This window comes from Zalophus californianus, chromosome 15 (genome assembly GCF_009762305.2).
Source record: "Zalophus californianus isolate mZalCal1 chromosome 15, mZalCal1.pri.v2, whole genome shotgun sequence".
Lineage (NCBI taxonomy): Eukaryota > Metazoa > Chordata > Mammalia > Carnivora > Otariidae > Zalophus > Zalophus californianus.
Genome location: NC_045609.1, coordinates 77,208,481 through 77,222,289, shown reverse-complemented (window position 1 = coordinate 77,222,289; position 13,809 = coordinate 77,208,481). Strand labels below are relative to the sequence as shown.

The 13,809-nt window shown below is 41.1% G+C and overlaps 1 protein-coding gene across 4 annotated transcripts in view; it reads right to left on the bottom strand.

Annotated features, from left to right (window-relative positions):
• Positions 1 to 13,374, bottom strand: part of LOC113923465 (SEC23 interacting protein) — a 41,177-nt gene extending 27,803 nt beyond the window's left edge. For 3 of the 4 annotated variants that reach the window (XM_027596244.2, XM_027596242.2, XM_027596245.2), the window contains exons 1-5: positions 13,138 to 13,373; positions 9,353 to 9,885; positions 6,914 to 7,136; positions 5,470 to 5,663; positions 801 to 890 (exon numbers count right to left, since the gene is read on the bottom strand). In XM_027596244.2, the coding sequence (XP_027452045.1) occupies positions 801 to 890; positions 5,470 to 5,663; positions 6,914 to 7,136; positions 9,353 to 9,885; positions 13,138 to 13,300 (1,203 nt within the window). In that variant the 5' untranslated portion in view covers positions 13,301 to 13,373. Of the gene's footprint in view, positions 1 to 800; positions 891 to 5,469; positions 5,664 to 6,913; positions 7,137 to 9,352; positions 9,886 to 13,137 lie in introns of all 4 variants that reach the window. The other variant, XM_027596246.2, reaches the window with a different exon arrangement.
• Positions 13,375 to 13,809: the final 435 nt, after the last annotated feature.

Here is a 13,809-nt window from a genome sequence, read left to right as displayed (position 1 = left end):
GAACACCCCTAATTAGTATCTTAAAAAAAAACAAGTTCCGGGGCGCCTGGGTGGCTCAGTTGGTTAAGCCACTGCCTTCAGCTCAGGTCATGATCCTGGAGTCCCTGGATCGAGTCCCGCACCGAGCTCCCTGCTCGGCAGGGAGTCTGCTTCTCCCTCTGACCCTCCCCCATCTCATGTGCTTTCTCTCTCTCTCAAAAAAATAAAAATCTTTAAAATAAAAAAAAAAAAAAAACAAGTTCATGGAGACAATACAAATAAGAAAAGGAAAGACATATTTTTAAAAGTTGAAACAAACCACCATCAAGGGCAGGGTGGACAAACTGTGGCCTGCGAGCCAAATCTGAGCTACCCCCTTTATAAATAAAGTTTTACCACAATAGACACCCCTACTGGTTCATATATTATCTGCAGCTGCTTTCAGGCTACACAGGCAGAGCTGAGAGCTGCAACAGAGATCACACAGCCTACGAAGAATTAAATATTTACTCTGCAGCCCCTGACAGAAAAAGCCTGCCAACCTCTGATCGAGTGCAAACGTTTATCAAACAACTTCAATGGTGCATACTAGGCTTCAGCTAACATGCTGCCCTAAGCAGAAACTTCATGAGAAAAATTTAAATTTTATTTTTGTTTCTATGATCAATGTGAACAAACTACAGTAAGCTTTTAAAAACAATGCACCTCTTATAAATATATCCCTACAGAAGTTAATTAAAATGAACATTTATCAACCACACTCAGCAAAATAATTAATTAAAATGAACCTAACATTTTAGTATCTTAAACAATAACATTACCTTTGGATTGTGCATAACGATTGTCTCTCCACTCGGGAACTCTAACCTACGGTGCCACTGATTCGTGGTTACTGCTTTTTTATATTCAGCCTAAAATAATGGAAACATATAATCCAGTAAGATAAATTTATACCACATTGAGAAAAAGTGTGGAACAAAAGTATAACTATGATGATAAAAATAATGTAACAGAGGCTCTCATGTACTAATTAATTACCACACTTGTCAGTCACTTTATATACATTACCTCATTTAATTAATTACTCTCAATCACTCCTAAATAAGATTATCCCCATTATATAGAGGAGAAAACAAAGGTTTACACAGGCTATTAGTTTCCTAGGGCTGTGGTAACAACTACCACGAACTGAATGGCTCTGCAAACAGAAATGTATTGTCTCACAGTACCGGAGGCTAAAAGTCTGAAGTCAAACGTCAGCAGGCCATGTCCCTCGGAAACCTACAGGGAACTCCTTCCTTGCCTCTTCCTACCTTCTGGGGGTCTACCAGCAATCTTTAGTGTCCTTTGGCTCACAGATGCAACGCTATTTTTACATGGTATGATATCAAGTCATATTGGATTAAGGGCCCACCCGTCTCCAGAATGATCTCATCTTAATTGTATCTACAAGCATCCTATTTCCAGGTAAGATCACATTCGGAGGCACATATTTTTTGGAGGCTGGAAAGAAGGACACAATTCAACCCTTAGCAGACATTTTAAGTTCACAGCTGCATGAGATTACACGCTGTCAAGTTGCAACGGAAGAACTGCAGTTCACTCCCATCCTCAACTTTCTGACTCCAAACACATGACTGCTGAGGGGCGCTTGGGTGGCTCAGTCAGTTAAGCATCTGCCTTCGGCTCGGGTCATGGTCCCAGGCTCCTGGGATCGAGCCCTACATCGGGCTCCTGCTCATCGGGAAGCCTGCTTCTCCCTCTCACTCCCCTTGCTTGTGTTCCCTCTCTCAATGTCTCTCTGTCAAATAAATAAAATCTTTAAGAAAAATAAAAATAAAATAAAATAAAAAATAAAAATTAATTAACAATGATTATTTGACAATCATGTCAAAATAGACGAGTTTCTTTTTGTCTCCCAGTGATTAATGATTCCTCTCCATCAGTCTCTATCCCTTTGACTCTTCCCCACTTGGTCTTTTTATAATTTTTACGATATTTATTTATAATTTTTAAAAGCGAGATTACAGGGCGCCTGGGTGGCTCAGTCGTTAAGCATCTGCCTTCAGCTCAGGTCATGATCCCAGGGTCCTGGGATCGAGCCCCGCATCGGGCTCCCTGCTCAGCGGGAAGCCTGCTTCTCCCTCTCCCACTCCCCCTGCTTGTGATCCCTCTCTCGCTATTTCTCTGTCAAATAAATAAATAAAATCTTTAAAAAAATAAAAAATAAATAAAAGCAAGATTACAAATAAAAATGTTTAAAGAAAGAAAAGTTTCACCATCTTAAGAATTATTTGCACTTTTTCATATTCCCTTTCAATCCACAGCTTTAGAATAAATGTCTGGTACGGCAAGTTTCCACATGCCATTCTTCTAAAAGATCTTGGTTATTCTTGACACTTTGACCCTCCATATAAAATTCAGGAGCAGTTTGCACATTGTACCTTAAAAACCCGATGTAATTTTGATTAGGATTACATAAAATTTATAAAATAATTTGGGAAGAACAGACATCTTAACTGCATCTGTGAACATATTTAGCTCCATTTCTTGAGATCATCTTTTATTTCCTTTAATTCTGTTTTATAGTTTTCCTCCACAAGTTCATACAGGTATTTGTCAGACTTTTTCCTACTTAGCCTATAGTTTTGTTAGTGTTATAAATAGCATTTTTTTTTATTATGGGTGCTAGTTATTTACCTATTTATTTATTTATTTTTATGTAGGCTCCATGCCCAACGTGGGGCTCAAACTCATGACCCTGAGATCAAGAGTCACATACTCTACCAACTGGGCCAGCCAGGCACCCCCCACTCTAGTTAGTTATTTCTATTATACAGGAATGCCATTAATTGGTAGATGTTGATTTTATATCCACAGACTTGCAGTGCTAATGGTTATTTCTGAAAGTTCTCCTGACTTCCTATGTACATAATCATGTCATCATCAAATAGAAGGTGCTTTCTGTTTCCAACTCTTCTGTTTTGTTTCAGTGCTCTGATAGTACAGGATCACCTACACAATATTGAGAAATATGTCTTGCTTCTCTTCTTCTCGTTGGCTTTCTCATTTCCTAACCTCCTCTGCATCTTCCCTGATCTGGTCTAAGCATCATGGAAGATGCTGAAGCGGAGCTAAGATCTCCCTAGATTAAGAACAGTCGTGTGCTGTTGAGACGGTCAGTACGTGGACAGCTATCCCACCCACAAAGCCAGTGTCATCCATTTATAATCAAATAAGATTATAAAGTGAGATAAAGTGAATACTTTTAGATACTGCTTAGACTTTATACTTAGACTATGTGCCCTCGCTTCAAAATAATAGGACTAAACTTGAGATATTATACCTTCAGTAGGGTCCTACCAAAGATGCCAAAAATTATGGTATACATTTGCTTAATAATTTCAGTCTAAAATTAAGCTATAGATATCAGCACATTTTTTACACATTTTTTTCCTCATTCAAATAACTAAAACTATAATTTGGGAGACTGGTGCCTCCTGTACATATTTCCAAGAACAAAATTAATTTTATGCCTTCTTTTCAGTCTATGCTCTTCTTAAGTGAGTTCTGACTCCGTTCTAAATCAAGTGTTTTTCAAACTGTGGGTGATGACTAGTAATAAATTATAAAATCAATGTTTCAAATGAAATAAAAAATATCAGAGTGGCACCTGGTAAGTGTAAGTACTGTTCCACGGGCCTTTGCTTTCAGTGGTGTGTGAGGGCAGGCCCACATCAGCTCACAAGCGCAAATCAAAACTCTTCCCAACTGTGTCTAGTAACATCCTGTTGATAGCTTAAAATTGTCCATGAAGAGAGTACTTATATCATGGAAATCAGCAAACGCTATAAATCAGGGGCTTTTATTCCCCAGAGAGTCAGTTACCACACACCACTATTTCTAATAATTAAATATATGTTTGCGTGTGTATGTATAAAATGTGTATACTAAATTTCAATGTCAAATGTATTTCTTAATAGGTTGAAATGAAAAAAATTTGAAGCCTGTGCTCTCAACAAGCTTCTTTTCCAAATTACCTTCCCCACTGTCCTACTTTAGGCCAACACTTACCTTTCAGTGTCGATTTGGTTATAAAATTATATTTCATAGTCACTACTATAGAGATTAGTATTTCCAGGACAAGTACACTTGGTAATACCTAAGAAATGCATTTATAGGGGCGCCTGGGTGGCTCAGTAGGTAAAGCATCTGCCTTCGGCTCAGGTCATAATCTTGGGGTCCTGGGAACAAGCCCCACATCAGGCTCCCTGATCAGCAGGGAGTCTGCTTCTCCCTCTGCCCCTCCCCCTGCTCATGCTCTCTCTCTCTCTCAAATAAATACTTTTTAAAAAATGCATTTATATTTTTTTAAAAAAAGCCAAATATGCTACAAAAAGTCTGTACTATTACAATAGTTAGAAAAATACGTATACAGATAGAAAATATTTTTTAAATGTAGAGGTTCAATTTGAAAGGATGACATGATTGTGATTTAATTTTTTATCTCTATTAAATATTACGTTCTTCAAGCACAAAAAGAATTTAGTAATTAATGGTTAGCTGTTAAACTTGACGTCAGCTCCTAAACAAAACATAAGGTCTAGTCCTTACTTGAAGCTATTCAAAATATGAACTAGGGAAAGTTAACATTTTAAAGGCCCCTTTCACCGATAACATAGTATTGTTTTAATGTTTTCTGTTAGCAATAGTTATCCAAGTTTTAATAACTACAACATTAAACAACAGTAACTACAGTGTTCTGTATCTCATTTCCATGTATGCAAATTGAATTCATTTAACTTATTTCAAACATTTAATTCAACCATGAAGTAGACCAATCATAAGAAATTAACACAATATATAAAACTTTACCGGCAGTTTTAGAATGGCTAATAAGTCTTGAGACATTTGTTCCTATTCTGTTTTCTATTTATTTTTCAAAAATCAGAGGTTAATCTCAAGCCTTTCACTGAACAGTAATTTGAACAGCATCCATAGGCTTGGCATGTGCTGTTAAAAACAGATCCCAGCAGACTAAGATGATCTGAAGGTTTACTAAAGTACCTTTTGTGATTTGTGATATGTCCCTGAAAAACAGTCTACCTTCAGACATGGAGGCCACGATTAGCATCTCTTGAACAATGGCACCACTTAGAAAGCAATCCTCTTTGTGAACAGGATCAAAACAGGCTCTTACAAAGCTGGCTCTCAGGGCGCCTCGGTGGCTCAGTTGGTTAAGCGACTATTTCATGACTTCAGTTTAGGTCATGATCTCAGAGTTCTGGGATCAAGCCCCAAGTTGGGCCCCGCACTCAACTTGACATTCTTTCCCACACACATGCGCACACGCGCTCTTTCTCTACTATAAATAAATAATTCTTTAGAAAAATAAAGTCGGCTCCATCGTGAGTGGTGTTACACAGGGCTCCGATATATACAAGGCCTATGTTTTTTAAAGAAACGAGTAAAGCAATAAAGCCCACATACCTCTAGTTTTTCACTGAACTCCTCGGTATAGGGAATAAATCTGCTGTCTGTGTCGCCTTTGTAAAACCAAGTACAGCGTCTCACTTCAGCGGGCTCCTCCTCCCAGTACACAGCCCTCCTCACTCGGTCATAGAGATATACGTCGTAGCGCCCTCCGTCCGTGCCTAGAACCACGCTCTCAGGATCTGGCTGGACTGGAGCACAAAGTCCACATTTTAACCCGACCGTAACAAGGCATGTATAAAAGTAATAAACAATGAATATGGTGACTGGCTGATCCTAAAAGACAAAGAACTAAGTTCATTTTTGTTTAAAAATAGAATTTGAAGATTAATTTGTGCTGCTCAAAATTAGGACTCTTCTTGAGTGAAGAAAAAACAGCCAGAACAAAGTTTTAAAACATGATCATTTAAGGGGCTCCTGGGTGGCTCGGTCAGGTAAGCGTCTGCCTTCAGCTCAGGTCATGATCCCAGGGTCCTGGGATCGAGTACCGCATCGGGCTCCTTGCTCAGCAGGGAGTCTGCTTATCCCTCTCTCTCTGCCCTTTCCCCCTGCTGATGTGTGCACACGCTCTCTCTCTCTCTCTCTCAAATAAATAAAATCTTAAAAAAAAATGACCATCTAAAAAAATCATAATTCAAATAACTGATGTTTTCTTCTTTTAATCAAAGCAGCAATGTTCCATAAAGTATATTTCTAGGGGGTATTAACGAGTGATTTTTAAGTGCCACGATGAAATATCATCAGGGTAGGGACGCCTGGGTGGCACAGTGGGTTAAGCATCTGCCTTCAGCTCAAGTCAGGATCCCAGGGTCCTGGGATGAGTCCCACATCAGGCTCCCTGCTCAGCGGGAGCCTACTTCACCCTCTGCCTCCCACCCCCCCTGGTTATATGCGCAAGTGCACGCTCTCTCTCTCTCCGACAAATAAATAAAATCTTAAAAAAAAGAAAAGAAAAAGATATATCATCAGGATAAACACAAACACACATTTCTATACGCCAATTCTCAGAGCCTTAAGACACTACAGTGCACTGTCTATCTCAAAAGGTGAATGGGATTAAATCACTTCCAAAACTCACCTGACCACAGAACACTTTTCAGAGCATCTTCGGGAACAAGAGTTCCAAAGAAGATATTTTATAAGTGCCCATTAGCTACAAATGAATAAGGGAAATAGAAAAATTGACACCCACATTATATGAACTACTCTATTTCTCTAACTTAAAACACCGTTACACAAAGAAGAAAATTATTAAAACATTTAAAAACCTTGCTCAAATAACTCAGGACTTACGTTAATATCACTGTCTTAAGGTGCAGAGTCTGGTGGAGTCTACAAGGCCTAAGGAATTTGACATTCACAAAAAGTAAGCCATGGAAAAATACTCTTTATTTCTTCTCTTCCTAAAATCAGATACAAACGATGCATGATTAGTACTTACCTGAATTATAGATTTCTTCAAGATTCAAAGAGTCAAACATACTGAAAGGCATCCATAGTTGTTTGTATTCTACCTCCTTGCAGTAAAACCAGTGGGGCTGAACAGGTTCGTATTGGTTTTGAAGTAGAAAAGGAGGTGGCACTTGCACAGAGGGACCTGCAGGTCTAGCAAGGGCCTGCTGTTGCGTTGGAGGGGTCAACCCTGATGGCACTGAAGGAGGAATCTGAAGGACACAAAAAAGTTAGAGGACTATGATGTTTGTCCAAAAAAACAATTCCACATATGCCTCAGACACAAAGTGACATTAGTAATGATTATCCTACATGTATTTCTAGACAACTGTTTAGTTTAATAACTAGGCCTTAAAGCAACTAAAATTTTTTAAAAATCTAACAAAATTTAACATCAGTCTTAAAAGTAAACTGGGCTTTCTCAAACTGATGGCAAACTAAACTAGCACCTTCACAGAAATCAATCTAGCAATATGTCTTCTATGATTTAGTTAACTTTTAAAACCTGCACATCCCTTGACCTGGCCATTCCATTTCTAAGAACTCATCCTAAAGACGTAATTAAGAAACAAGTAAAAATTTACCTACAAAGATGTGTACAAAAGGTCATTTATAATAGAAAATCACTGGACACAATCTAAATGTCTGAGACCTTATTAAATAAATTATGTAACTTAAATGCTAGAATTCTCTAGAGCCATTAAAAATGTTTTAGAAAAAATCTTAACATCTAAAAAAGGTTCACAGAAATGTCTAGAAAAAAGGTAACAGACATATAACAAAATGAAAAGAGTGGTTACTGAGGGGCAATTTTTAATCATTTGACTTTTCTGCATTTTTTAAATTTTCTGTACTAGAAATACTTTTAAAATCAAAATACAATTATTTTAAAATTTTTTAATTGAAAATCAATTTGGAATGTATCAATGTTAAAGTTACCAAGGTGTTAACTGTACTGTGGTTATGTGAAAGAACTTTCTTACTCTTAGGAAATATGCACAAGGGGTGCCTGGGTGGCTCAGTCAGTTGAGCGTCTGCCTTCGGCTCAAGTCATCTTAGGGTCCTCAGATCGAGCCGCACATTGGGCGCCCTGCTCAGCGGGGAGTCTGCTTCTCCCTCTGCCTCTCCCCCCGACCTGGCTTGTGCTCTGTCTCTTGCTCTCTCTCTCTCAAATATATAAATAAAATCTTAAAAATAAATAAAATAAAGGAAATATGCAGGAAAATATTTAGGAGTAAAGAGTCATCATGTATTCAACTGACCAAGTGTTTCCCAAAACAATTGCACACATACATGGTGAGGAGAGAGAGGATGCCCAAATGCGTGTGAGTGCACACATGCACAAGTGACAGAACGGGGTAAGATGTTAATGACGGATAAATATGGGTTAAGGGTACTGGAGTGCTGTTGGTGCTATTTTTATTTTTGCAACTTTGTTTTTTTTAAGCAGGCTCCATGCCCAGTGCAGCGCCCAATGAAGGGCTCGAACTCCCGACACAGAGATCAAGACCTTAGCTGAGATCAAGAGTCAGACGCTTAACTGCCTGAGCCACCCAGGCACCCCTGCAACTTTAAGTCTGAAATTACCACTTTTAATATTCTTAGATACCTTTTCAAAAATTTAATCAGCAAACTATTATGTTAACTACACTGCACACTGTGATTCCGGTTACGTTCCAATATGCTGAAATCTAACATTATCAAGAGTTTGTATGTTGATAGAATTTAAATTAAACAATAAAACAGAGCCCATTCTCTATCCCCAAGAGAGAAGTGAGGTTATACCCTGACTATAATACCACTATCCCTGCCAAAATGGGTGGGGTTCTTAATTCTTCCTTTTAATCATTTCCCTTTTTTTGATTCAGTCAGTTGATTTCCCTGAACAATTAGCTGGGAAAAGAGCATAAGGGAATTTCATAAACTTTACCCAATGCAAATGTTGTTCCATCACCCTCCTGAGACTCGAGTTTGACTGTCTAGACCCAAACTTCATAATGTAAATAAAAGAAATTACTGGAGTAATCAATTTTAGTCCCTGTAATTGAATGTTTTGATTGAGTAGGATAATTAAAAAATGAGAAGCTGGCAGTCTGTTAATAATTGCTTCAACTCTCACCTATCTCTAGATGACATTTATTATTGATATCTTACACTAAAATCTGGAAATACTGACATGTAGTTAACTCATTAAAATCAAGTACTACTTCCACAGACTGATAATATAAACTAATACATGAACCATTTGATGAGCTACTTTTGAAAGAATGTTTACTTCAAAGCATGTAGCTTACAAAGAAGGGCCTCTGAAAATAATGTGTCATCACACTGATTATTAAAAGTGCAGTGTTTTTAAAAACCTAGGCTAAGATGACAGAGAGATAAAAAATCAGAGTGAATAGCTAGGATATAAAAACATGTCTCATACCGGTGGCAAAGACCCTCCAGGCATCTGGTACATCTGCACAGGGGGCCCAGAGGGGGGAGGATGGGCGGGATGGCCTGGTGTTTGGCACTGTTGCAGCTGTGGTGGTGCGATATAAGGATTGGCCCTGCTGCTCACAGGGGTATGACGATACGGATTGTGTCCTTGATGTGGTGTTCCCTGTGGTGGGCTCCCAAAATTGGAAGGAGGGAGACTACTCGGCTGAGAAGGCAGGTAAGTATTCATTCCCATCTGTGAAGAAGGTGGAGCACCATACTGAGCCTTCGAAATGGGTGGTGAACATGCATTCAACACATCTTGGGATCCAGTTGTAAAAGGGAGGTCAGCCGGGGACTTGGAGAATGCTGAGTGTCCAGCTGACGCTGCCACAGTTGTTAATGGTGACTGTCCAATATTCCCAAAAGGATCACTACTGCTTGATACCTGAGAGAAGTAACTAAATGTCTGTGGGGTAGACGTGTGAGCAGAAGTCTGACCAAGAAAGCTGTCCTCCTCACCGACATCTGTAGAATCCTCTGAAAGGGAACAGGAGAGCAAACAGCTTAGAGGATAGTCTATTGCTCTGCAGATAGGATCCTATATGGCAGATCTAGCAATTGCACCTCCTGTTTTCTTGTTCTATTTCTGCATTACAGAAAAAAAGGTGAAAACCTTTTTCTTTTTGCTTTGAAATGAAAAACCAGAAAATATGAATGAGAAACAAGAGGGAAAAATGAGAATTCATTCATAAGCCCACCTCCCAGAGACAATCGCTGTTAACATTTTGGCACACGACCTTTTATGTTTTTTGAATAAATATAAATAGTTAAGTGTTTATTTTGTAAATATACACAGATTACACCTATTTGTACAAGAATGCTTTCAAAAATAGAAACAAAATTTGTATCTACTATTTTTACATTTCATTTTGAACTTTTTCCTGGTAAAAAATAATTCCAATGTTATTCCACTACCAAATTACACATAATTCTATTTCTACAGTAATAACAAACTTAAGTACAGATATGACTCTGTTGACAAGAAGGGTGTGTGTCAGGGCTCTTACCTACAAGGCGTTCATTGTACAAATGAACATGTGGTATTTGTATTCCCAAGGCAAAGTAGGTCAACCATTAATTGCCATCCCTAAAATCACACAGTATCACATCCAGATAACTAGTCATTAGAGAATGCCAAATCATGAGAAAAGTCATTTTCTAACCAGAGGAAGTTCTCCTCACTTCCCTTTGCCAAAAATGATCTTCACTGCAGGTATTATCAACCTCAAATTATCCTCTCTACTGCGACCAAGCTGTAAAATAAAAGCATGCTCCCTGGGATGCCTGGGGGGCTCAGTCGGTTAAGCATTGGCCTTCAGCTCAGGTCAGATCTCAGGGTCCTGGGATGGAGTCCCGCATCAGGCTCCCTGCTCAGCGGGGAGTCTGCTTTTCCCTCTCTCTCTGCCTGCCGCTCCCCCCTGCTTATGCACACTCTCTCTCTGACAAATAAATAAAATCTTAAAAAAAAAGAAAGAAAAAGAAAAAAGCATGTTCCCTCTACACGGCCTCAAAAGTCCAGCCTGCTTTTCCTTACTAAGCTTTTTACAGCCCTTAGTCTGGAGAAACTTTCCTCTTCCTAATCTTTTCCTTCTCCAGTCTCATTCCCTCTTACCTCCTGCTGCAGGAGGCACGGCACCCAACAGAGGACCCACACCCAGCACAAAGCACGCTGTGATCCTTGCCCCTAAGTGGACTTTCAAGCTCCAGGATCCTTACTGACCTCTGCTGAAGGAGGCCACCGGGCTCACAGAGATTCTGGCTTGAGCTTCTAGGTTGTTCCCATTATATCTCTCACACATCGATTTAACTAAAATACTCCACTATTCAAAATACTCCCCTCAGTTGTTTCTTCGTAACTAAAAATAAAATATCACCTCCTGCACAAAGCCCTTTGTCTGCTGGTTCTAATCTCCTTCTCGGATATATTTCCAGTTCTCACTCTCTCTTTTCAGCTGCCTGGACCTAACCTGTCTGTATTTCTCAGTTCATCTCTCAACAACTAAAAACATGGAATGGAGAAAGCCTCCGTGGTATCCTTCGTCTTTTAAGACAACTTGGGATCAACGTGATCCAAGAAACTTTTTTCTGATTAGCATCAGTTGTAAATGAAATGCTGATCCCAACGTGCTGCCAGCTCAGCTCAGGGGCACTTTCTAATTACACGTGGACACATTTGGTAAAGACACCTACAACTTTAATGAGCATTTGTATACCTGTGACACTCCCAACTCTGTCTCAAACCGAGACTGTTCTCATGTGTTCCAGAACCTATTACCCAAATGCTTCCTCAACACTTCTGGCAGACTCAGCCACAGACACCTCAAACTTAGTTAAGCCTGAAAATGCATTTATCATCTTAACGTTGTCCCTTCATGTGCTCCTTTTACAACACTACACTATCTCAACAGATGTTTGCCAACATCCATCCGACACTCAAATCAAAACATTGTCTCTTAGACTCCTCCTTCCTCCCCCACCCCCTTGATTTCTCAATCCCTTCATTTAATCATTCAGATACTCATTCAAGAAATATGTACACAGTATCCATTATATGCCAGTTAGGGAGCTAGGTCTTTGGGCTAAAACCGAATGAAGAGAAGTGTGTTGACAGAGCTGACAGTATGGCCTCCAGTGAGTCACTAAGTCACAACAATTTATAGACTAAAAAAATTTCTCACCTCTCATCCCTGTTCTTCATACCCAATGTGGCTGGGGAGGGCTAGAGGGCCGTCCACTCGTACCTGATTCCCAATGGCCTCCAGACCGACCCCTCTTGCTACAGTCAGCTTTCCTCTGGTGCAATTTCAGAAAACTCCAGTCTTTCTGAAACACACCTCTAATTTCACTGCCTTGTTAACTTAAAATCTACTGACTACGTGAGCCACTCTTCTAGCACATACTCTAGCAATAGCCACAAACTTCAAGAAGCCTACAGTCCAAACAGAGAGGCAGATATGTTGATTTCACAAACATTTATATTACACCAGGTGCCAGACACTACACTCAGTGCCTTACAAAAATCAATTCACTTCTTACAGCCTTATGAGGTTGTACAAATATGGAAACTGAAGCACAGAAAGGTAAGGTAACATGCCTGAGGTCACACAGCAAGTTAATGGCAGAGTCAAGGCTGGAACACAGTCTGTGCTCCTAAATACCATGCTCTGGGTTATACCACACAATCATTAAAAAGCAATACCCCTAGACAAGAACAAAGAAGTGAAAGAGCTAGGGTGAGCACAGGAGTGGGGGACAAGAAGAACAAGAAAAAGCTTCTTAGACAAAGTGAAGCACTGTCTTAAAAGATGAGTACTCCATTCTGTACCTCTACTTTCCAAATATTACATGTCTATCCCAGGAAAGGGAAGCTATCTATCCTCGGAGATATCCCACCGTATCCTAGTTGAGAAGCACTAATTTCTTTGCATTCCCTAGCACACCAATAGGTGTTCAACCAAAAGCTGGGTAATGTCAGTGCCAGTGTGGAGCGTCCAGCCCTCGGAACAGAGGGTTCCTTGGACGAAGAGCAAGCCTCCTGATCTGGCCCCCGCTTCCGATATCTCAAAGCCCCCGGGCCATTCAAACCTGGCCACCGATGGCCCCGGCAAGCTACCCAGAGAGTCGGATCGAGACAGAAGGAAAACCTCCCATCCGACCCTCGTCGCCCCCACGTCCCCCGCCCGCCTCCCCACACACACTCGTCCCACCGGATCCCCCTCTCCCTACTACCTCCGGGCAGGAGCAAGGAGGCCGAGGCAGCGGCGGCTTGGGTGACTGGGATGAAGGGCACGTTGAAGCTGAATTCCGTGGCCGAGGAGGAAAAGAGTAAATTAGTGCCCGATGAGGAGGTGTTGGCGGCACCGCCGGCCCCGTTAGGTTTCCTCTCGGCCATGGCTGCGGCCCACCGTCCGTTACACGTCTCCCGGCGGCCCGGCCAGCACCACCGGCCGGAAACCAGTCACACTCGGGGCCAACACACTTCCGCACTTGCGCACAAAGCCCGGAACTCCGGAAGGCTGCTCCGCAGCCTTCCCCTTCCCCTGGAAAGCGCCGCCAGAAACCAACATGGCGGCGCTGGCTTCAAGCCCGAGTCCTAGCACGTGACATTCCCAGGTGCTGCCTGGGCCGAGGCTGGGGCTGGAGCGTGGGAGTGGCAGTGCCGCTGGCTCTGAATCCAGGCGCGAGCTGACGCTGAGGGTCACGGATTGCGTGGGGCGTTCTGGGCTTCCTAAAAGTACGCACAGGAGAGTGTAACTGGCAAAGATTTTGAAGGAACAGCGGAAGCCTGTAGGAGCAGACAGCAGAGTGCTACCCGCGTTGGGAGGGAAGAAGTGGTGTGTGAGCCATTTGTAGCCAAAGCTGAGCCCGGTTCACCCACGCTCGCACTCACATCCAGCCCGC